General features: G+C 40.8%; 1 protein-coding gene across 3 annotated transcripts in view; it reads right to left on the bottom strand.

Annotated features, from left to right (window-relative positions):
* Positions 1-19,439, bottom strand: part of TSPAN12 (tetraspanin 12) — a 63,319-nt gene extending 43,880 nt beyond the window's left edge. Inside the window, exons 1-4 of one of the 3 annotated variants that reach the window (XM_032870619.1) lie at positions 19,272-19,439; positions 18,175-18,310; positions 5,622-5,704; positions 4,391-4,526 (exon numbers count right to left, since the gene is read on the bottom strand). In XM_032870619.1, the coding sequence (XP_032726510.1) occupies positions 4,391-4,526; positions 5,622-5,704; positions 18,175-18,240 (285 nt within the window). In that variant the 5' untranslated portion in view covers positions 18,241-18,310; positions 19,272-19,439. Of the gene's footprint in view, positions 1-4,390; positions 4,527-5,621; positions 5,705-18,174; positions 18,311-18,480; positions 18,716-19,271 lie in introns of those variants that run through there. The other 2 variants (XM_032870611.1, XM_032870628.1) reach the window with 2 other exon arrangements.
* Between the last annotated feature and the right edge of the window lie 3,034 nt (positions 19,440-22,473).

Here is a 22,473-nt window from a genome sequence, read left to right as displayed (position 1 = left end):
TAATTACTCCTATAAATATAAAAGATATATTCTTGTAAATACTAAAAGTTTCTGTTCTATGACAATTTCACATTTATTAAGAACAAATCCAGTTAGAGTAGGGTTGCCAGATTTAGCAAACGAAATTCCTGGATGCCTATTTAAATCTGAGTTTCAGATACACAATATATAAAGTTTTGTAGATATAAATCCCAAATAGTGCATGGAACATGCTTCTACTAAAATATTATTTGTTGCTTATCTGAATTCCTAATTTAATTGTACGTCCTGCATTCAATATGGATACCGTATATGGGGACCTTAAATTAAGGTATTTTAACAACTTGCAACCATAATTCAATAGAAGGGTCAAAGTTCATCACCAAAGTTCACCAGAAATGTTTTCCTGTGGGTGGCCTCTTAGCCTGCCCAGTTGTTGGTATTTTGGGGGAGTGTTGTGAAGGGAGGGCAGGTTGGTTATAAAGACTTGTTTTGAGAGTCTCCCACATTTTCTTGATCAGTCCAATGAATAAAGATGTTCTGACTTTTGCTTGAGCAGCTCCATAGCCTGACTGGTTTTTGGTGATCATTCAAAAGATACGGAAATCTCAGGGATACTGGTTGTCTTTTTGTTTTGTTTTGAGGTACTGGTTGTGTTAAAAAAACAAAAACAAAAACAAAAAACAAACTTCTTCCTGCTAGTCTTATTTACAAGTGAAACAATACTTCTAATACAGGAAAATGAATGAGTTGGATTGAATGTACTGGACTTTTTTAAATATTAATTAGGATGATAAGCTAAAGGACACAAAGGAAGAAAATGTGAGAGTGTTGCCTTGCAAATATTTGCCAAAGACCTAACATCTTGCCATATTTTGCATTAATGTCCCTCCACTCCTTTATGAAGGCTTTTCCCCTTAAGGATAAAGAACAAACAGGGTTGATGGAGGGAGCTGGCTTGGGGGTGGGCAAAAGGGATGGTGAGGATTAAGGAGGGCACTTTTTATGATGAGCCCTGGGTGTTATACGTAAGTAATGAATCACTAAATTCTACTCCCGACACCAATATTACACTATATGTTAACTAACTAGAATTTAAATTAAAATTTGGGGGGAAAAAAAGAAGTCGTTCTCCTTGAAGTGGAACCCTAAGAGTCAAGCTCATCCTTTTTTTCATTTTATTTTATTTTATTTCTTTTAAAGATGATCATTTTCATATGGGGTTTTAACAATTTCAGTATAGATCCAAACAATAAACCTGCTTGAAGTCAACCCTGGTGTTCAAATAACATCCAAAGATAAGGTGGTGAGGATGGCAGTTTACTTCTTGCACCAAAATGAAGATCTGCTTTGATTCTACAATAATTACAGTTTACTGGGTCAGTCTCCTTCTTGAAAATCTCACTCTGTTCATGCCTTCCTAGCTCCATCTTCCCTCTGAGATGCTGGCTGCTCCTAGTTGCACTGTTCTAATGTCCTGTCCCTTATTCGATTTAATAAACATTTATTAAAGCTACAGGCAAGGTGAATAGTTCATATTATCAAGTTGTTTGTAGTCTGATAGTTTGAGCTTGTTATAAAAAATATACATAATTAAGGAAATGTGCTAGGCTTCAAAGGTTGAGAAGCATCTACTAGAGACATCAGTAAAGGCCCAACGAAAATGGGCTTGGCAGTACGAAACATTGAGGTTTGGATCAAAGCTCCATCCATTATTGCTGAGTGACTTCCGACAAATTACTGAACATCTCTGAACCTCATTTATAATTATCTACCTTAGATGATTGTTACCAGGTTGAAGAAATGAAAGATCATACAAAAATGTTTTACATAATGTGAGAAACATTTGTAAGTACTTAGGAAAAGGCAGCAGCTATGGTGAAGCTGTTAAAAATACATCATACTGGACTGCCATGGTTTGAATAGCATATACTCCATTTACTAGCTAACTCAGGCAGAGCGACAATTCTGTGCCTCTTCTCCTCATCTGTATCATGAAAACAACAATATCTATCTCATTAGGATTGTGGAGGAGACAAAATTGATTAATTCATATAAAACTCTTCATATAAACTACTTTATCATCATCTTTGTCATTATTATGGTTTCAGTCCCCCACGTCACCTTTGCATCATAAGCTTCTTTCCAGCCTCACAAACTAGACTCTCATCACAGGTAACCATGACTCTTCCTACCTCAAGCAAAGACCAAATTAGTTCTTCGTCAACTTGCTTTACTAGCATTCAAGCAGCCTAACGGAATGCATAAATGGTTCTAAAACGTGTTCCTAAAAGTCTTTGAGGTTCTATGAAATATGTTATCCCACCCGACCCCAACCCACAATCCAGGGACCTTCCAGAATCACACAAGCTGGAGACAGGGGGAAGACAGTTATTCTTAAATTGTTGTATAAATCAGACAGCATTCTAAGATTGTGGTTTTGTTTTTTTGGTTTTGTTTTGTTTTGTTTAAGATTTTATTTATTTATTTGACAGAGAGAGAAAGAGAGAGAGCACAGCAGAGGGAGCAGCAGGCAGAGGGAGAGGGAGAAGCAGGCTCCCCACTTAGCAGAGAGCCAGACCCTGGGATCATGACCTGAGCTGAAGGCAGACACTTAACCAACTGAACCACCTGGGCTCCCCTAAGATTGCAGTTTTAAAAAAGGACTCCGAGAGTGGGGCACTTCGGTGGCTCAGTTGAGCATCAGACTCTTGGTTCTGGCTCAGATCGTGATCTCAGAGTCATGGGATCAAGCCCTGCATCAGGCTCTGTGCTGAGTGCAGAATCTGCTTGGGATTCTCTCCCTCTGCCCCTCTCTCTGCTCTCAATCTCTCCCTTTCGCTCTCTCTAAAATAAATAAGTAAATAAAATTAAGGAAAAAAAGGATTCTGAGATTTTTTTAAAGTTCAATATACCTTCTCTGTCCTTTAAACTGTAAGTTTCATATAAAGTAAGACCTTGAGTTTATGTTTAAATTATTGTCCAAATATCTTAAATGGCAAAATAAGATTTCAAACCCTTCTGGCATGCTCCTCCCTGTATACCAAAATAGAGAAATGTAAGGTCATGGGCACGCTCCCCTCCCTGAGTGTGGTTTATTTTCTACAGCACTCTCTGTCTCCCAGTTATGGACCTAAAGAGTCCATGAAGCCAAGACTTAGCCTCCAAAAAGCCAACTAATATATTCACACAGGTTGTTTCTGTGAAATTCAAAGTTTTAGTTCAGCTTCACACTGAGATTCTGTTGTAATTGGCTTGGGATGGGAGCCAGTCAAGCCCTGGCGTGCAGGAGCTGACCCCTGAGAGAGCCGATTTGTGCCCATCTCTCCCCAGCTGTGCATTCAGTGATACCACGTTGCTGGCTGGAAACCAACCCTGCTTCATATATTTAGCCCATGGAAATCTTCAAAGGCTACAAATCAGGATTTTTTTTTCTGCTCAGATATCCAGCATATTAGCACCCCATTAAAATGTTCATTTACATTCCCTATAAGAATTTAATGCACAGCTAGCACTGAGAACTATTGAAAAGAAAGGAATATATCCAATGAACTAATTCTTCCAGAACCTGAGATATCTGTGATTATTACATGGTAGCAGCTTTTCTATCTGGTGCCATGAACATGCAGTATTTTATACACTCATTGTGCTCATATATATATATACACACACACACGCACGCACACACATGCGCGTGCATGTGCGCATGCACACACACACATATACGAGCTGTAATTTAAATTAACTCAAATTTTTAACGTTAAAAGAGAGTTTCCTAATTTTTGAATTAGAAGTTGAATCATAAATTTTAGTATCATAGAATTTGAGTGCTGAAGGGAATTTAAGAAGCAATCTGGTCCAACTCTTTCAGAATCAAAACAAACACAACAAAACCCACTATGATTATGGAAAACCAAGACTCCCATTTACCCGCTAATCTATGTAAACGCAGTGCTGGGATTTTGATATCTATCCTTAGTTCACCACCTGAATTTCCACATAGGTTTTTATGGCAGGTTTGTTTACAAAAAGAAGAGAGAGAGAGAACGAAGTGTTCTGTCATCACTCCTTTGTTCTAGTCCCGAGGGGCCTGTCCGGGTGGTAATAAGGTCCATGACACAAGGAAACAACTCATACTTTCAAATGAAAATATCAACACATAGCCTGAGTGAAATAATTAAATAGCGTGCACATTTCCATACCTCATCATTTGAGTACAACAAATACGTGTGCTGAAATCATCTCTCATGGAAAGAACGCTTCCCTTCTCACAGGATGTTGAACAATTACCACAGATTAGAGAACTGTTATCACGGTTCCCTAAGCACGTAATCCTGTGCACTGATGAAAAAATAATACAGGACTGGTTGGTCTTTTCACCCATAATAGAGAGAAGATGTAAACACCATACCCATGCAAGAAGCAACAGATTTCTTTTCACGGTTCCACAGTATCCTAACATCCCCACGATGATAAGGAAGCAGCAAACAGCAATCATGACTGGGTGAACGACAGGAAAATAAGTCAAGATGACAGCCTCCTCTACCCTGAAAGAAGAACAGTGATGTCACATTACACATAAAATATAACCGAAATGCACCTACGACACAGTACAAGACACAACTGAGATTCATGTTCATAATCCTTTAAATCGTCCTGCCTCAAAGCTGACGACTGTGTAGCTATTTTCAAAACCACTGCGCTATCACTGATTTGCTTGCTTGTCTTGTTTTTGTTTCATTTCGTTTAGTTTTTTTATACAAGTGGTAGCATTTCTACCTCAACTCATGTAAAATATCTTATAAGACGGGGTCCCCAGTAAGAAGCCCAGCTACTAGCAGCTCTGAAGCTTTAGCCTGGGGAGTGGGGGAGAAACAGGCCCCACTGTATCCCAGCTGAGAAGAGTCTCTCTCCTCTTCTCTGACCTGGCCAGCGCCTCTTCTGGGCCCTCCCCCAAAACCACGGATCCTCCCCCAAAATGCAAAAGACTGCTGTGTCAAAGGAAATTGGTCTCTATTAAAAGAAAGAGGAAGGGAGGTGATTTCTGCTGGACAACCATGAAAAAATCATTAACTAGAATCATACTAGTAAGAGTACTCTAACAAAAATCAGCCATTACTGTGTGCTTAGCTCCCCTGTTAAGGACTTTACAAACATGTACCTCAGTCCATTCGCCAGACGCTTTAGAGCCATATATGTGGAGTCCGCATTCAGTTATGAGGAAATGGAGGCTGGGAGAAGTTAAGTGATTTGCCCCTTGTGATATTAGTGGATTAACCTTTTGAAATTTGAGAGGAAAATGGCAATGTTGAGTTTGGTTTTTCCTTAGCTGAGGGGGATAAAGGAAAGAAGGTTGGCTGTAGTTTTCTTGCAGAAAAGTAGCTATGCTGTCCTTTACGTACAAACATGATGTGGCTGCCACACTGTCCAGAGGCCAGGCAACTGGCGCCACCATACCCAGAAATGTTTTCTAGGACAAGTGTTGTACCTTAAAGAGAATGCTAGAAAACGCAAGTGTCTGTAACAAAGGTTATTGATCATGGGAGAGCATTATCATCTAAACAGCTGAGGGCAAAATGACTTAGAAACTAGGGTCTAAGGAAACCTGATGAAAGAAAGCAATCATTGATTATGAAGCCTACCTTGTTTCTGCAGTTAACGTCAGAACATTATTGAGGTAGTCCCTTATCCAAGCAGAAACTGCCAGCACACTGATGGACATTAACTGGAAAGAAAAAAAATACCAATTGGTGATCAAGGATTTATGCAACATTCTCTGCAGGATTAATCATTCAAGCAATTAAGGATTTTTTTCTTACATGATCATTATGCTTTTTTCCAATTACTGTTTAGAAATTCACTATTGTTATAAATATCTGTCATTTCATTTTGTAATCCTGTCATAGTCACTAAATAGAATGTCACCGGAGGAGGACACAGATAGCTCGACAATTGAATGCCTGATTCTAGGTTCAAGACAGGAATTGTACAAGATGAAGAGGCCACAAAATGACTAAATTATTAGATGTACAAGATGAGCCTAAAACACGTCATATAAATAGCAAGGAAGCCATCAAATCCGTACTATTGTTGTTGCCAAGAAAGTCACCAGAGAACTTGAAAGAGTTACCATTGGATAAAGGTCAAACAGTTTGGGCATCAAAATAACAGTAATAATAATAATAAATGCAATGATTTGAAATATCAATTATGCTAAAATCTGTGAATGGATAATAATACTTAAAACTCACTGGTCACCTTTGTAGGATGGTGGACATTCAACTCAATATTCAGAAAACTGGTAAGAATCCAATTTTTATCCTACATTTCCTATACAAACTAAAGAAAGAACCAAAGACTTCATGAAAGTTTTTGTAGAATTTCTGCTAATACACGCAGAAAGCATTAAAAGAATATTACTATTTACAACCCTTATTGAAATAATGGATCTCTAGGCAAAGATCCTCAATGACTACCCAAGTTATTAAGTAAGTTGTTCTCCGTCCTGCCTGTGCATCAAAGTCACCTAGGTCTTCTTAAAAAAAAACAAAAAACAAAACAAAAAAAAAACAACAAGAACCACTCTTTATGAGCCCAGAACCACCCTGGATGAATTCTTGGAAGTAGGGCAAAGGCATGAGAAATGTGTAAGGCTCCGCAGATGTTCTAATGTGTAGTCAGGGCTGAGAACTGCATAATGTGAAATATGCATAAAACTGCATAACTTCTAGAACAGGGAGATCAGGCTGAAGTAAAATACCGGCCCCCACTGATTAGTTTTAGTATTACAAGAAGAGATAATGTGCCTTCCCCCACAAAAGTGAGACAATCAGAAGTATTTGAAGTATTTTTACCAAATTGAAGTATTTTTACCAAAAAGTCAAACCTGCATCTACCCAAGCCTCCAGCTCTAATTATCAGTTTATGGGAAATATAGGGAAAAGATTGAAACTTTTTAAAGGCCACTGTGGGGATGCAATGAGCAAAATCAAGAATATGAAAAATAATCACAAGACAAATGATCTGGTTTCTTTAATTTAAAAAACTGGCCATGTGGGAAAAAAGAGGGAAGGAGAAACTATTATAAATTAAAAGAAATTTAAGAGATTACCCAAATGCAGTATGTTGACCTGGTTTAGCTCCCAATTCAAACAAAACAGCCGCAGAGAGACCTTTATATGACAGAGGATGTTTTCACATGACTGGGTACTTGAAAATGTTAAGAAGTTGTTGTTTTAGATAAGACAATGATATGAAGATTTTTTTTTAAAGGATCCTTACGTATATGTTTTAAATTTTCCATACTTAAAAAAAAAAAAAAAAACACACACACACTTTTTTTTTGAAAAAAGCAACAATGTAGAGCACATTCTAAATGAGTCTCCTGGGAAGCTTTTCAAAAAGTTGAAGGTTAACCCCTAAATACTGAAGGTCTTTCCTATTTAGATGGAAATTTTTCTAATGTGTGCCTTATCCTTATCTTAAGAATTTAATTTGACTTGAATTTGGTTTTTCATTTCTGGCATTTCAATGAACATCAATTACCATTATGCATTATAGATTTTGCTTTTAAATACAGAAATATGAATATACAAGACAGGAATGGGTCTATACTGACTCAAACCATGCTCGTGAAAACGCTTTCTGGATAAAGGCTCCAAGGCAAACAGAACAGGCAGATCTCTGTGACCTCTTGTACAGTGAAATATGGCTACCTGCTTGGAAAATCAGCTAGTGAATCCGCTCATTCTTCATCCAGTGGCAAATATTTACTCAATACATACTGTCTGCCTTGAAATTGTCTGTACTAGATTTGGAGACCCAACAATAAATAAGAGATGCTAGATCTCAGCCTTTGTGAAGCTTCTTGTGGGACACAAGGAATAAACAGATAAGGCAGATAATTACAGACTATAAATAGTACGATGCAGCACAGAAAAATGAAGCGATCTGTTCAAGGTCTTATAGACTCTAAATGGCAGAGCAGAGATTCAAATCCAAGCCTTTGGTCTTTGGAGCTTTAGGCTTAGTCACTAAGTCCCTTCCACATTTAGAAATGAGCATATTAATTTCCACAGGGAGGAAACTAGCCTGCACAGCATGCAGGGTTCTTTTTTGAACAGGGGAGGGATAGAATGGGGGTAGTCTGTGGAGACCAGGCTAAGTCTGAATGTCTTAACTATATTCTTTGGTGAACAGAGTCTCAGGGGTCAATGGCCTAAAACAGAGTAAGGATCCTGGGACCACGGTTCAGAGAAGAATAAGGGCAGTTATTACTATCCTCACTTCTGATGGGATAGAAACAGAAGATAAACTTAATAAAAGTTACGCAGTGGGTCAACCGCAGTTTATCAAGCATGCTTCTAGCTTCTGTGAATTTGATGCTTTGCCATCTGTTCTGTATACTTGGGCTGGACACACCTTGGTCTGAACAAACTGATAACGTACCTGAGCCACCCTACCTTGGCTGCCCGCCCTCTACCACCCTTGGGAGGAGTCTTTCTCCCAGATTCTCACTTCTCATTTTCCAATACAAACCAACCAATCCAGACCCCACACCCCAACCACCTCTGTTATTGCGGGCTCTCCCTCTGGGCCACTCTACAACTGCTGTAATCACCCCAAGGTCTAGGTGCCAGACAATCGAGGAGAGCCCCTGTACTCCAGAGGCTGCTGAAAGTATTGAAACTAGACAATCCCAAACCTACTTACTTTGTCTGGCCTGTTCCTTGTTTTTGTTTGTTTGTTTGTTTGTTTGTTTATTAACATATAATGTTGGCCTGTTCCTTGTTGATGTAACCACAGTAAAAGTACAAGGCCAGTCCCTCTCTTTTGGTCTTGAGATGGACCCCAATGCTTCCCTCTCAGCCCTTGTGATGAGACATGTACTGTCTTACACACACGATCTGTGAGTATAATAAACTATCTTTTCAATGGCAGTCATCTGATCTGTTGGCTTCTCTATACTTAATAATAATAGAACCTATTAAAATGCACAGGGCTAGCAGGGTACCTGGACCACACGACTAAATCTGAACCTATGTGTTCTCCCTCTACTTGGCTGTATGTGGACCTTTAAATACCTTGTAAGTTTCATGGGGGGACAGGAAAACCTATTAATGTGCTATTTTATGTAATTACCTCAAATTCTTTTTTTATTTTTTAATAGTTTAAAAAAAAAAGATTGTATTTATTTATTTGACAGAGAGATACAGCAAAAGAGGGAACAGAAGCAGGCAGAGTGGGAGAGGGAGAAGCAGGCTCCCCACTGAGCAGGGAGCCCAATATGGACCTCCATCCCAGGACCTTGGGATCATGACCTGAGCCAAAGGCAGACCCAACCGACTGAACCACCCAGGTGTCCCTAATTACTTCAAATTCTTGCACAATTATAAATAATTCCTTTCTTTATCATTCTTTAACATAATAACTCATTTTGGTTTCTCCATCCTCTAATTTCTTATAGGCTGTTTAGCTAATTTTCAATACCATAGTTCTAAGGTATAAAAAAATTAACAGATTCTTTATTTTGGCATAGTCTGTTATCAGTGGTCATTTATACACTGTTCTTCCATTTATAACAAAAAATGTATAATTCTTCCATGTGGTATATTCCAAAACATTTCTGGCAGCATAGAATGGTTAAGTGCATGGATTTTGAAGTAGTTCTTCCATTCAAAAAATATATATTGATCAACTGCTCTCGGCCAGGTCCCTCATGATGTGCTGGAGATACATGGATAACAGTACAGCAGTAACCGGCACCATCTCTAGGCTATGGTGAAATTTACTAAAAGGACACACATTAGCCAACCCATCAAAGATGTAAATGTGTAACTGCAAACTGTAGTAAGCCCTGGGAAGGAATAATAGAAGTTGCTCTAAGCCTCCTTTGTGTGATGCCTGACCTATTTCATGGAGTCAAAGGGACATCTCTCAGAGACGAAGATCTGAGGGTTAATTATCAAGTTCATTAGGGAAAGAGTGATTGAAAAAGTACATTCAGTTGGAAAGAAAAGCAAAGATCCCAGGGTGGAAGACAGCATGACTTGCTCAAGGAAGGGAAACTGGCATGTGGTAAGAATGAAAAGCCAAGCAGGGACCAGATAATACAGTGTTGGAGGCCATTTATGGGCTTGGCCATAATGATTATAAGAAACCACCAAATCCAAAAGCCTTGGTTGGAATTCCACGCCCGCCCCTTTTTAGCTCTATGACTTTGGGTATCAATGAATCTCTCCGAGGCTTGTTTCCTCACATACAAACTGCTATGATAATAAGCCCAACTTCACAGAGGATTTATATGATGAAAGGAGTAGGATTCTTCTGTTTATTACCTACTACTACCTCAAGTCACTTTGACCTCAGGGGTTTCTCTTAATCTTTCTCAGTCAGCTTAAGAGACGACTCCTAAATCAGTTCAGAAATGGAATCTTCAGCTATCTAAAGGTCTAGCAAATGGATCAGGGATAAAGCTCTGTGATACAGCTACCTATTGGACTTGCATGGCCCTTCTCAGTTTTGACATCTCTGAAACTGAACTCATTTCCATTCCTCTCAAAACCTCTGGGTCCCTCCCATTGTGTTTCCTATCTCAGTAAATGGTGTAATCAACGCTTCAATCACAGAAACTGGCAACCTGGCAGACAGCCTGAACCTCTCCCTCTTCCTCAGTCCTACATCTAATTACTTTCACGTCCTACAGATTGTTCCCCCACCAGGGCTGGTGAATTCCTCCCTGCTTCCTGCCACTTCTGGCTAGTTCAGGCCCTCAGTCTCTTGCCAGGTAATTACAATCACTTTCTGATGAACTCTCCGGCTCACAGATTCCACATCAAATTTGCCCTTCAGTAGCTTCAGGAAACACAGATGGAGTTCTGCTTATCCAGCTCTCCTCGCTGCCCCTCGGGCACCTTCTTGGCTCTCACTTCCACTACCCCCAACTCTCTCCTAGAGACTCAAATTTAAATGCTTTGGCAGGGCACAGAGGCCCTTTTCAATCACCTTGAAACTGTCTCTTCAATCTGCTCGCTGCCAGCTCCTTCCCACATGCATTCTCTACTCAGATGACAAAAAGCTGTTCGTGCTTCTCCAACATGCACCACGCAGATCTCCCCAAGCCCCTGTGTCTTTCCCCGTGCAGTTCCCTCTGTCTGAGATGCACCCTGTCCCAGCCTTTCCATCCTCAGGAGCAGAGTAGAGCAACCCTACCCATCAAGACCAGCTCAAATAGCCAGCATGTAAAGATCTTCTCCCTACTTCCTCCTTCCCCACAGCCAGTGCTCTAGGACAGACTTCACAGAGCAATTATTGAGTGCTTTCTGTTTTCACCCACCCATCTCACTCCACAGACCGCTGCTTACAGCCCCATCACCAAGCAGAGTACCAGGCCCAGCAGTGAGGTCCAAGAGATAGTCGATGAATGAATGAGAAAATAATGATAATAAAGAGAAATCATTTCAACTTGCTAGAGGAGAACATTAGCAAAATTAGGAGATGCTTTAAGAAGAGCTAAGCTTTGTACCACTGGAAGTTTTCCAGGAGAGAGATGCTTGCTGAATTACAAGACTGAAGATTTATATATCAGGTCAGAAGCTGGTTTAAGTGTTCTCGAGTGTCCTTTAAACTACAAACTTCTACTTGACTCTACTGTTCTTTTGCACAGTAGTTACCCAAGCATGGCAGCCGTGCCTAGAACATTAGTCAAAATAAATAATATCAATCCAAAGCCTTATCTTATGGCAAACAAGCAACTCTGAGACTAAACTGTTTTTTATTATGACATTATTTCCAGCTACATTAAATGTCTGAGAACAGTTTCATTCTCAAGGAGTGATGTTACTCACCGGCGTTGAGAATATCAGAGCCATAACATACAGAAGGCATGCTATACCAAGAAACTATGCTAAAATGAAAGGAGGTCACTTCAATACTAATCTTGATGCTGTTGAATCTAGAAGCACAAATTATGCAAGCCATTCAGGACTCCTTATTAATAATGGTATTTTCTACTAATTTCCAAATTAAAATAAAATAATTCTTCGTCATTCATCATGATTAAATGATTAGGAACACCTTGGTTATCATATGTAACTAAGCATATAACTCCTTATTACATTTTCTCCAGCATTGTAAAATATTGTTTGTAGTTCAAGGAAATGTTTAGAAAATAACACAAATATTGCTTTAGAGAAATATATTTAATATACTACTTAGCAGGACATTTGCCACATTCTGTCTTGCAAAACATTTAGAAAATGTTAGCTCTCGACAAATATTTATACATATGAAATTTGCTGTGTTGGAAATATATTCTGGTTTTGCTCAAATCTAATTATGTAAAAATAAAGATTGCATCAAGTTGTTTTCTAAATCAGAATTTTATGTGTGTGCACATTCTCTAAATGTATTGTGAAGTGTACGTCTATAGTTTCCACCGAATAGCAATGGCATAGTTACAAAAGAGAATTTTAAGTCCTTCAACTGTCTGCCATCCATAACATAGAGTCTCATATAAGGTAACAGTGACACCAGTAATTTCTATTCTAGGCTGATAGATGTTTAAAACCACCTACCTGAATTTTCCTTTCTATGTCGAATCTGGTAGCAAAGAGCAGAATGCAGAAGAGAGATGGGGAACTTAGTTACAGTTCGATCTCTACAGAGAACCTGGACAAGTAAATCAAACTTCTGGAACCTTTGCTCATCCTGAAAATGGAGAACTGGACTAGGCACTTTTAAAATTTCTTTTTGTCTTAAAAAAAGGGGTGGGGGGATTCAAGTTGTGATTTATTGAAATATAAAGGTAAATCAATTCTCAATTATTTGGAGGCTGGCAGCCCAATGTCAGTATCCCTCGGATCTGCAGTAGGGACATGACCCAAAGAATCCCCCATGCCCTTCTTCAAAGGTTGGTCCTTATGAACCATGTGATGGCTTATCTTTGCTCAGCAGGGGCCACACTATATAAAAAGCAGGTAACAGCTTTGCCCCAAGACTAAACTTTATATAAAGTTTATTTTGAAAAATCAGTAACATTTGGGGTGCCTGAGTGGCAGTTGGTTGAGCATCCTACTCTTGGTTTCACTCAGATCATGATCTCAGGGTCGTGGGATTGACCCCTGCATCGGGCTCTGTGCCCAGCGCAGAGTCTGCTTGAGATTCTCTCTCCTTCTCCCTCTGCCCCTCCCGCTCCTGTGTGTGCTCTCTCTCTCTCTCAATAAAATAAAAAAATCTTAAAAAAAAAAAAAACTAACATTTGTTGGAAGGCTCTCCCCTATCCCTTAGAATTAAAGAAAACATCAATGACTTTCAGAGTATAAAGTTAGGGGCATTAATTTTAAAAAGTTGTATTTTTATATAACTAAATAAATGCCACGTGGACACAAATGTCCTCTTGCCAAGAATCTCTTTAGGGTCTGCCATGAGCCAAACAACTAAGGTTCACTACCTATGGCCAAGGAAAAAGAAACATAACATTGACCTTCTTCTGTGGCATTTACCCTGCATATAACCCCAAATGTGAACTAGAGTCCCTGTCCATTTTTCAGGTTTTCGTTAGAGAAGGTATCTCTATTGCTACTATCTTTAGTAATGGTGGTGAAAAGCAATGGCTCTTATAGGACTTAAAAACTAAAGATGGGATATTATATTTTTAGAAAATAATAAACATATTTGATAAATGTTAAGTGTTCATCAATGGCAGGAACTTCCAAAAACAACTGTATTTATCCATATTTGTAACAGCAGAAAATTGCCATCTATGAATGGCAAGGGTTCATATTATAAAGCCACAGAAGCGGTCTTTAAATGGAGGAAAGCTTTTATTAACTTAAATAATATGCCATTTAAACAGTAAAAGTGGGATAAGTTTGAAGTAAAAATAACTCATTTCCTTGCTTCTTTGTGGCCAGAATGTGAATCATGGTTTCAAAAGAGTTCTCGGGGTGGTTTTCTCACGTGCAGGGCATCCCCAGTGACTTCTCCCATGACAAACCCACAACACTCGTGAGAAACCCAGAGGGCCCAATATCTGTGCGCCAACTCCACTTCAGCTGTACTGGGATCAAGCTTCTTCAAAACATGGAAAAGCCACTCAACAGAGGGCAAATCGAGATGACTGGATCCATAGTAATGGAGAAAAAGCAGTGCATTTGTGACCTACTTGCTTCCTCTTAGGTCCATGCCTCATATTTAAAAACATTCTCAAAAGAAAAACCACTCTGTTTAAGTTTTAGCTCTCAGAACAGCAAAATAAAACTGTAGAGGTCTTCAGTTAAGATTTAGTTTTCTTTTCCCTAACGTCCTTTGGGTAGAGAAAGGGAGATGGTAGCAATATAATAGAAAATAGATAGGGAGAAAAGAATTTCAAAATGCCAAGTGAGGAGTAAAAGGCTACAGCTTTTGATCGCAGAGGTTATAAGGGCAGGCTTCTCGGTTCTGCAAAACTTGAGGCAAGAACAATCCCTCGCATACTCCGAAGGTGAGGTCTATTTAAGAAGTTGGGCTTATATGCTATGCTGGTTTATTCTGCTTCTGATTCCAGTGACAGCTCAAAGCAAGGACGGGTTCTTTGTTCTGCAACACGTGGCACTCAGACCAACAGCATCACAGAGGAGCTAGAAAAGCCGACTTCCAGGCGCAACCCCAGAGGTCCTGAATCAGAATCTGCATTCTGACAAGATGCCCAGGTGACTGGTTTGAGAAGCGCAGCTCCAGCGGACTTGGAATGAGGAGGTGGACAGCTAATCCCTTCCTACGGAGTGTGTCTGCCTCTCCACCGCAAGTAAATTCCCCACCATGTCCAGCAGTACAACTTCTATCAAACCTTGGAGGAAAAAATTTGAACCTTGGGTCTCTGTTCTGGTACTTACTAGCAAGTTACTGAACTTCTCTGAGCAACCTCTGTTTACCGCCCCCGCCCCAAAACAAACAAACAATTTTCCGGAGCTGTTATGAGAATTAGATGCTTGAGTAGTGTAAGAAAGCCCAGGAATGCGCCTGGCACAAGGTTGAAAACAACATCTGACTCAGTAAGGAAATATAGCATCTGCAAACATTGTTTTAACACCGAAAGAATAATGCTAATTCTCCCAAAGTTAGATGTGCATTTCATACAATTCCAACAAAAACCCCAACAGATATTTTTAATCATATAAAATAAGCTTAAAGTCCATAGGCAAAAAGAAACCTTAATGGAAACAAGAAAGGTGGGTGCTTTGAAATAATAGAGAAAATGAAAGAATATTTAAAATCCTAGAGAAAAATTCTATTAAAAAGAGCATATGAAACTTTGTTTAACTATTGTATAGTAACAACATAAATGAAATCAATGGGCAAACAGTAAGGCATACTATATGGTAAATATGAAATATTTAATGAATATGAATCATGAAATGAAATAATATACATGAAATATATATAGGTCTAAAGAAAATTATGTTGATGCTCAACTGTGGGGGGGGAAGGGAACAAAGTAACAGTGAAATATTACTTTAAACCTTTCCAATTGACAACAATTAAAAGGTGTTTGTACACCAACAAGATGACAACAAATATCTGTGTGCATATATAATGGAGTGTTATTTGTGTTCTTCCTAAGGAACAGATTCCCAGGACAGGAGTTCTGGGTCAGAGAAATGTAGCAGTGGTAGTGGTATTAATCACAAGAATAACAATTACTGCTGTTACTAACACAGGCATTCCTTGACAAAGCAATCCACTTCCTGATAATCTACTTGAGCATCATTACTGCAGTAAGAGTGGTAACGACCGCAAACACTACTATCTACTGTCACTACTACCACACGGAGAGCATCGTTAAATGCAACTGTTCAAGCACTATGCATATTATAACTCTAATCCTCCCAACAACTCTAAAAAACTTTCATCCCTCTTTCACAGACTAGGAAACTGAAGCATTAAATGTGTCTGGTCAGTGTAAGAACTATATAAAGATTAGCTACTTTGTTATTGTTGATATCTGGTACGCTCCAATGTAGCAATCCCACTCCTATGACTAAATGAGAAAAACAATTTAACAACAACAACAACAACAACAAAAATATATATATAGGGACTGTACATATAAATGTACATGAATGCATATATGTGGACAGATATGAGTAAATACATCTTTGTATGAAATAAAGGAAAATACAGAGACATCCATACGATGCGATTAACATGGATTATTTTACTGGAGGGAAAGTTGGCAGAAGAAAACTGAAGAAAGGGGGAAGGGATCTTAATAAATAAATATATCAGAACATGCACATAGAAAGTGAGAAAGTTGAAGTACAGGATAAAAACAAAGACATAACATTTTACATTCTTCAAAGATAAAACAAGCCCTGGTGGAATTGAAGGAATAAATTTTTGTTAAACAAATTCATTACTCAGAAGAGCAATACATTTGTTAAATAATTGGGTTTTCCCCCAACACATAATACAGATTATTAAGAAAATCCAAATCATCATTCTTTGGACAGCAACAACAAAAATCCTAGTAATTCCAAGATTGAGAATTCAGTAATTAGCCATGTAAAGGCACTATCTAGGAGCAAGAAGACTTAGTGGCGCTCCTGATACTGTCACCATTGGGCCATTTAACCTCTGGCCAGCCACTAACCTACACTTAGTTTTCTCATTCACAATGAATTTGTTGAAAGAAGTTCAACAAAGTCATCTTTAAATCTCCTTTTAGTTATAAAAATGTGATGATTCTAGAATCAAAAAGCATAAAGCAGAAAAGTGAAAAGCTAGTAAATACAAGTGATATTATACATTAAAAAAAAAAGAAAGTTCAAAATCTTAACCTTATGGCTAAGCAGATAATTGAATGACCCATTGAAAAATGTACATATTTATAATTAAAAACTGCAGTAAGATTGATTAGTGATTTTACGTTTCCAAGTGGTGAATTTAACTATTTGATGCTTATTCATTTTCATGTAGAGGAAAAAAATGATGCCAGTTTAGGTTATCTTTCAGATTACTCACTGAAGTAAACCTTAATTTGTCACTTTAAAATGGAGGCACCCGGGACGCCTGGGTGGCTCAGGTCATGATCCCAGCGTCCTGGGATCGAGTCCCACATTGGGCTCCTTGCTCGGCAGGGAGCCTGCTTCTCCCTCTGCCTCTGCCTGCCTCTCTGTCTGCCTGTGCTCGCTCGCTCTCTCTCCCTCTGTCTCTGACAAATAAATAAATAAAATCTTTAAAAAATATATAAAAAAAAATAAAATGGAGGCACCCATAGGAATTAATTCAAACCAAAATATCATCCTCTAGAGACCACAGTTACCTCTTATGAAAAGAGGCTGGCAAACGCTAGCCAGTCAGTCACATAAATAAATCACACATTAATATTTCTACTAGAAAATGATGAGTTATTAATAGAACACAAAATTGGCAAAAAATGATCTGCTTAAGTAGGACAGCTTCTCGAAGCATCAGTTTTAATTTTTATATTTTCCTCATAAGTTTCATAAATAATAATTTGATTATTAATAACATATAATGAAATTTATGCTTGGGCGCAAAGCATAGAAAATCACTAGCTCATACAGCATAAAGATTTCCATGAGCTTGTTAAATTTTATGTATTTTATTTCCTTAAATGGTTATGGGATTTTCCAAAAGCATACACAAAATTCCTTAAAACTTTGCCAACTTAGAAATAGTTGCATGAAACCACCTTTTCAGGCTGTATGGAATCTCCTAGAAAAATTTACCTGGTCCTTCGATAGGATACCTGTGTATGAATTCCTACAAAAACAGAGTAGGACTCCTTACCCCAACCAAATTTTATAGGCTAGTATGAGGTAAGGAAACAATTTATGGCTTGGACAGTTATCTGAAATTCCTGAAAACAAACAGTTCCCTAAGTAGTACCGCATAATTTTCTTATCTACAAGCACAAGCACGTGCATTTATTTATATCCCTAGATTAACTTCAAGTCTAATTTTACTGCCACCAGTATCCAGGCGTCCATTTATTTTTTTCTAATTACGAATGGCACTTGAGCTGGATCAAAGGCATTTTAAGGTCAAACTTGACTTCTCTGAAAAGTAGAGGGTGCGATCCTATGAAATTAATTAATGCTTAGCCATGCCCTTTGGCGCATTAAGTGGTGGCTGTAGGAAACCGAGTCCAGCCGTCCCCACCTGTTGGTGCAGAGGAACTGCTCGACTTACCCAAAAAAGCAGATTGAGGGCGTAGAGAAGGCAGCGCAGGCACTTCACGGAATCTTCTCTGGCCATTGTGAGCCCCGAAAGGGAGAAGCCCCATCCTTTCACCACATCCTACTCCCACCGGCCGAGTAGCAGCGATCTGCAAGGGCAGAGAGAACAGGGGACTTATCTCCGCGCTCCGCACCCCCAGCCCATCCCTCCTCTGCTCGCCCTCAGCCGGGTCCCGAGTCTGGTCCGAAGCCTAGGTCATTCGAGACATCGCTTCGTCGAAGATCATTTGTTAAAGTTGTAACTGTAACCTAAACTCGCCTAAAGTTCCAGACTGGCTTCGGATAACACCTGCTGAGAAGAGAAAAGACTGACTCCCGGATGAATGAAGGCACACAGTCAACTCCCGTTCTCAGGGGACGCGCGGCGGTGTCCTCTGCATTCTGATGAGACGCTCTTTAAAACCTCCCTCAGTCCACGCCCCTCCTCGGGGACAGCTCAGCTCAGAACTGTCCCCAAGGTTGGAAACCACACTATCCCCGGGAGACGTCACAGGCGCCGCCGGCGAGTCCGCGGGTGCAAGTGTCCCTCTCGTTAGGACAGCTCCTGGGTCCCCCAACTCCGCATCCCCCTCCCCATCCGCAGTTCGGGTGTGAACACTGGGCACTGGGGGGGGGGGGGGGGCTGCGGCGCTGAGCTGGGATTCCGCCCCGCGACTAGGGTTTCTTTGGGAGAACGTGAGAAATGGTGCTTCGGCCGGGAATGATGGATTAGCCCGGGGCGGGGGCGGGGAGGGGCGCCGGGGAATTAGGGCCGGTGCAGCTGTGCAGACGCCGGGTTAGTCACTCACGTCCCCCTCCCCCGGCCCCGGCCGCTGCCGCGACCCCGCGCTCCCGGCCGCCAGAGCAGCACAAAGCCGAGCGCGGTCCCCCCGCCCCGCCACCGCGTCCGCGTCCGCGTCCGCGCGCCCCCGGCAGGGCGCGGGGGGAAGCGCCGGCGGCGGGGAGCCCCACCGCCAGCCTCTAAGTAGTTTAGCACACAGCGCCGGGGACAGCCGCAGGCGGGCTGGCGGGACAGCCGGCTGGAAGGACGCGAGACGTGCGGCCACTCACCGTCGGCGCTGGGCTCCGTGCCCCACTCCCGCCGGGGGACGGTCGGGGACGCAGTGCGGGGGCTCATCGGGGCAGGGACGCTCCTCCCGGGCAGCCGAAGGGCTGCATTGGCTCAAGCAGGAGACGCTTCCTTCTCTTCCTCTCCCCCCGCCGCCGCCGTCGCCGCCTCCTGGGAAAAAGAAAAAAAAAAGAAGAAAAAAAAAAAAAAAAGTCCTGGGCAGCAGTTGCTGGAAAGTCTCTGTTAAGCCACCTCCCAGCGCCGCTGTCCCTCCCAAGTCCTCGCCAAGTCCGGACGAGGCAGCGGCGGCAGCCAGGGCCAGCTGCACAAACTCTCAGCGCATGCTCCGGCCGCTGGCTGCCCGGGCTGGGTCCGAGTGGGTGTTTCTTGTCCCTTCACCCGGCGTGAGCCCCCAAGGGACGCCTCACCTCGACAAGACACGGCCCAGAAAGAGAGAAAGCCTACGGACTTTGGGAAGTTCCGCTCAGTAAACCCCTTTAAAATGGTGGTGTCCGAGGAGGGGAGGCTCGGTTATAACCATAGGGAAACAGGCTTTTATTATATGAAAATATTTGTGTTTGGGAAGGGGGGGGAGGAGTGGCCCAACCCAATTCCTGCAATGAGAAACTAGTTTTCACAACCTTTCTGGAACCAACCCCTGTGATTTGTCACTAACGTGGTGCCCTATGATCCTTCTTACTGCTTTTTGTTGCCCTCCTGGTTTAAAAGAAGAAAAAAAAAAAAAAAAGAAGCAAAAACAAAAACTGTTCTTTCCATGCTGCACTGATAGAATTTATGTAAACACCAGAGTCAGCGTGTCCCACTCTGATACGCAGAATAGAAAGAAACATTTTTTTTAAACTCTCACAAGTAACCCAAAGTTTCCAAAATTTTCTCCCAATAAAGTTGTCTGAGTTTTAACTGGATGACTTAACTTAAATTGGGTACAGAGTAACAGGTCTTTAAATTTGTTTTTAAACTAGAAATTCAGGAAGTATTAAAGTAATAATAGTAGACTATCCCTCCAAAATTACCTTCCCTTTTCGAAGGAAGAAGTTTCACACTTAAAAAAAAAAAAAATCACTCAATCGGTCCCCATATAAAGTTTTGATGTTTTATGCTTCATGATAGTCCACATATCTATGATTACTTCTGTGCACATTGTGTGGCAAATTAAACTATACTAACAAATACAAAGTCCATGAAATACAAGCAACATCTTTGAGAAAACCTAATAATGGAAGCCCTCCTTAAATTTCTTTAGGGGAAAAAAGAAAATTGGAGTTCTGCAGTCGACTGCAGTCAGTCGCTGCATGACCAGAGTGACAATGAGACACACTCTCATTTGGGTAGAAGTAAAATCAAGACTGAAAGAGAACCCGAGAGTTCTGGGTTAGGATTAAGAGCAATCTTGGTAAACAAGTCACTAAGCTGAATGTAAGGCAGCAAGTACAAAATAATACCAAGATAGACTTCTGACACAAAAGACCAAGAAGAACCTGCAGTAATCCATCAGATGACTCTAACTCTGGCAATAAAGTATGTTCTGGAATCATGGAGAAGAGTAAAGAAACCTGTTTTATGTCTTCTATCAGTTTGTGCTCAAATTAGGCTGTACACCAGCTCTCAGCAGAGGAGTGCTGAGGAACCCGCCATCTGACCACTGTTGGTGCACACATTCCTCTGTGAGGGAGAACCATCACCATTTGAGGGGATTCTACGACTGCCATGAAAACTGACAAAAAGAGTGCAAAGGAATTCCCACTTCACTGAATAGAGCTCTCCTCTACTTAGAGAAAGCAGTTAAGTTGCCTTTTCAAAATTCAGAAACTTTAATAATGTATTTTATTTATTTATGTATTTGAAAGAGAGAGCATGACTGGCAAAGGGAGGAGAGAATCTCACGCAGACTAGGCACTGAGCTCAGAGCTCAATCTCATGATCCTGAGATCATGACCTGAGCTGAAATCAAGAGTTGGTTGCTCAACTGACTGAGCCACCAGGTGCCCCATAATTCGTAAACTTTTAAGGGCCCTAGATTAATACAATTTTTGAGGACAGTGCTTTAGAAATATGTATATCCCACTTCTTTTTAATAAGTAAGAAATGTAGAGCCAAGAGATGGTAGAGAAGTTGCTCAGTGTTCCATTTCTGGTTAAATCAGATTCCAGACCAAAATCCAGAATTCTAATTTCTTAGTATGCTAGCGCAGTGATTCTCAAAGTATCTGTACATTCCAGTCACTTGGAGAGCTTTGAAAAAATCCTAATACTTAAGCCATACCCCACACCAATTAAACCAGAATCTCTGCAGTTGTGGCCTACGCATCTAGATGTTTCCAAGTTCCCCAGTTACTTTTACTCTGTAGTGAAGTTTAGAAACCATTGCAACTAGCACTTTACAGATGCTGGAAAACCAGCAAAGGAGTCTCTTCAGACTTAGCTGGATCAAATCCCTCCCCTGGGAGCTGATAAATTGGAATTAATATCCTCATTTTACAAATTCGGAAGAACAGAGCTGCTATAATATTCCTGATAAATGGTCATCAGAGTCTGTGTCAACACTTCTGTGGAGGCGTCCTCACCACCTTGGAGGCACTGCAGCACCACGAGGTTCTGGTTGCTCAATCCTGCCCACCCCTCCTCCACTCATCTTCTCCCCTTCAACCGTCTTTCTGCCTTTTGGAGTCCCCAGCAAGAGCAGGCCACCCATCTGACAGCCCTTCAACTCCTTAAGGGGGCTGCCATTCCCTCCATCTCCATTTCTCTTCTTCCCCAGGATTATAGGAGCACGGAAAGATTCTCCGCGAGAATAACTTCTTTTGTGCACAAAAGGAAGATAGGAAAAAATAGGACATGACAATTTGAATATAGAGGAACACATTAGAAAGATCATGTCGTCTTTGCACATGCCCATGAGGTAAGTACCCAACTTTGGGGTCATGTAGGCTTCGTTATATACCTTTTCAGTGTGTGGCACCTACAGTGCCACATGCTAAAGATACTAAGAAAGAGATGGGCCTCGGGGTGCCTGGGTGGCTCAGTCAGTTAAGCATCTGCCTTCTGTTCAGGTCATGATCCGAGGTTCCTGGGATCAGCCCCACATAGGGCTCCTTAACTCAGTAGGGAGCCTGCTTCTCCCTCTCCCTCTGTCTGCTGTTCCCCCTGTTTGTGCTCTCTCTGTGTGAGTGTGTGTCAAGTAAAT

The sequence above is a fragment of the Lontra canadensis genome, unplaced genomic scaffold (genome assembly GCF_010015895.1).
Source record: "Lontra canadensis isolate GAN:19392208 unplaced genomic scaffold, GSC_riverotter_1.0 scaffold2, whole genome shotgun sequence".
NCBI classification, from domain to species: Eukaryota; Metazoa; Chordata; class Mammalia; order Carnivora; family Mustelidae; genus Lontra; species Lontra canadensis.
Note: the sequence above shows the minus strand (reverse complement) of the source record. Positions and strands in the feature narration are given on the sequence as shown.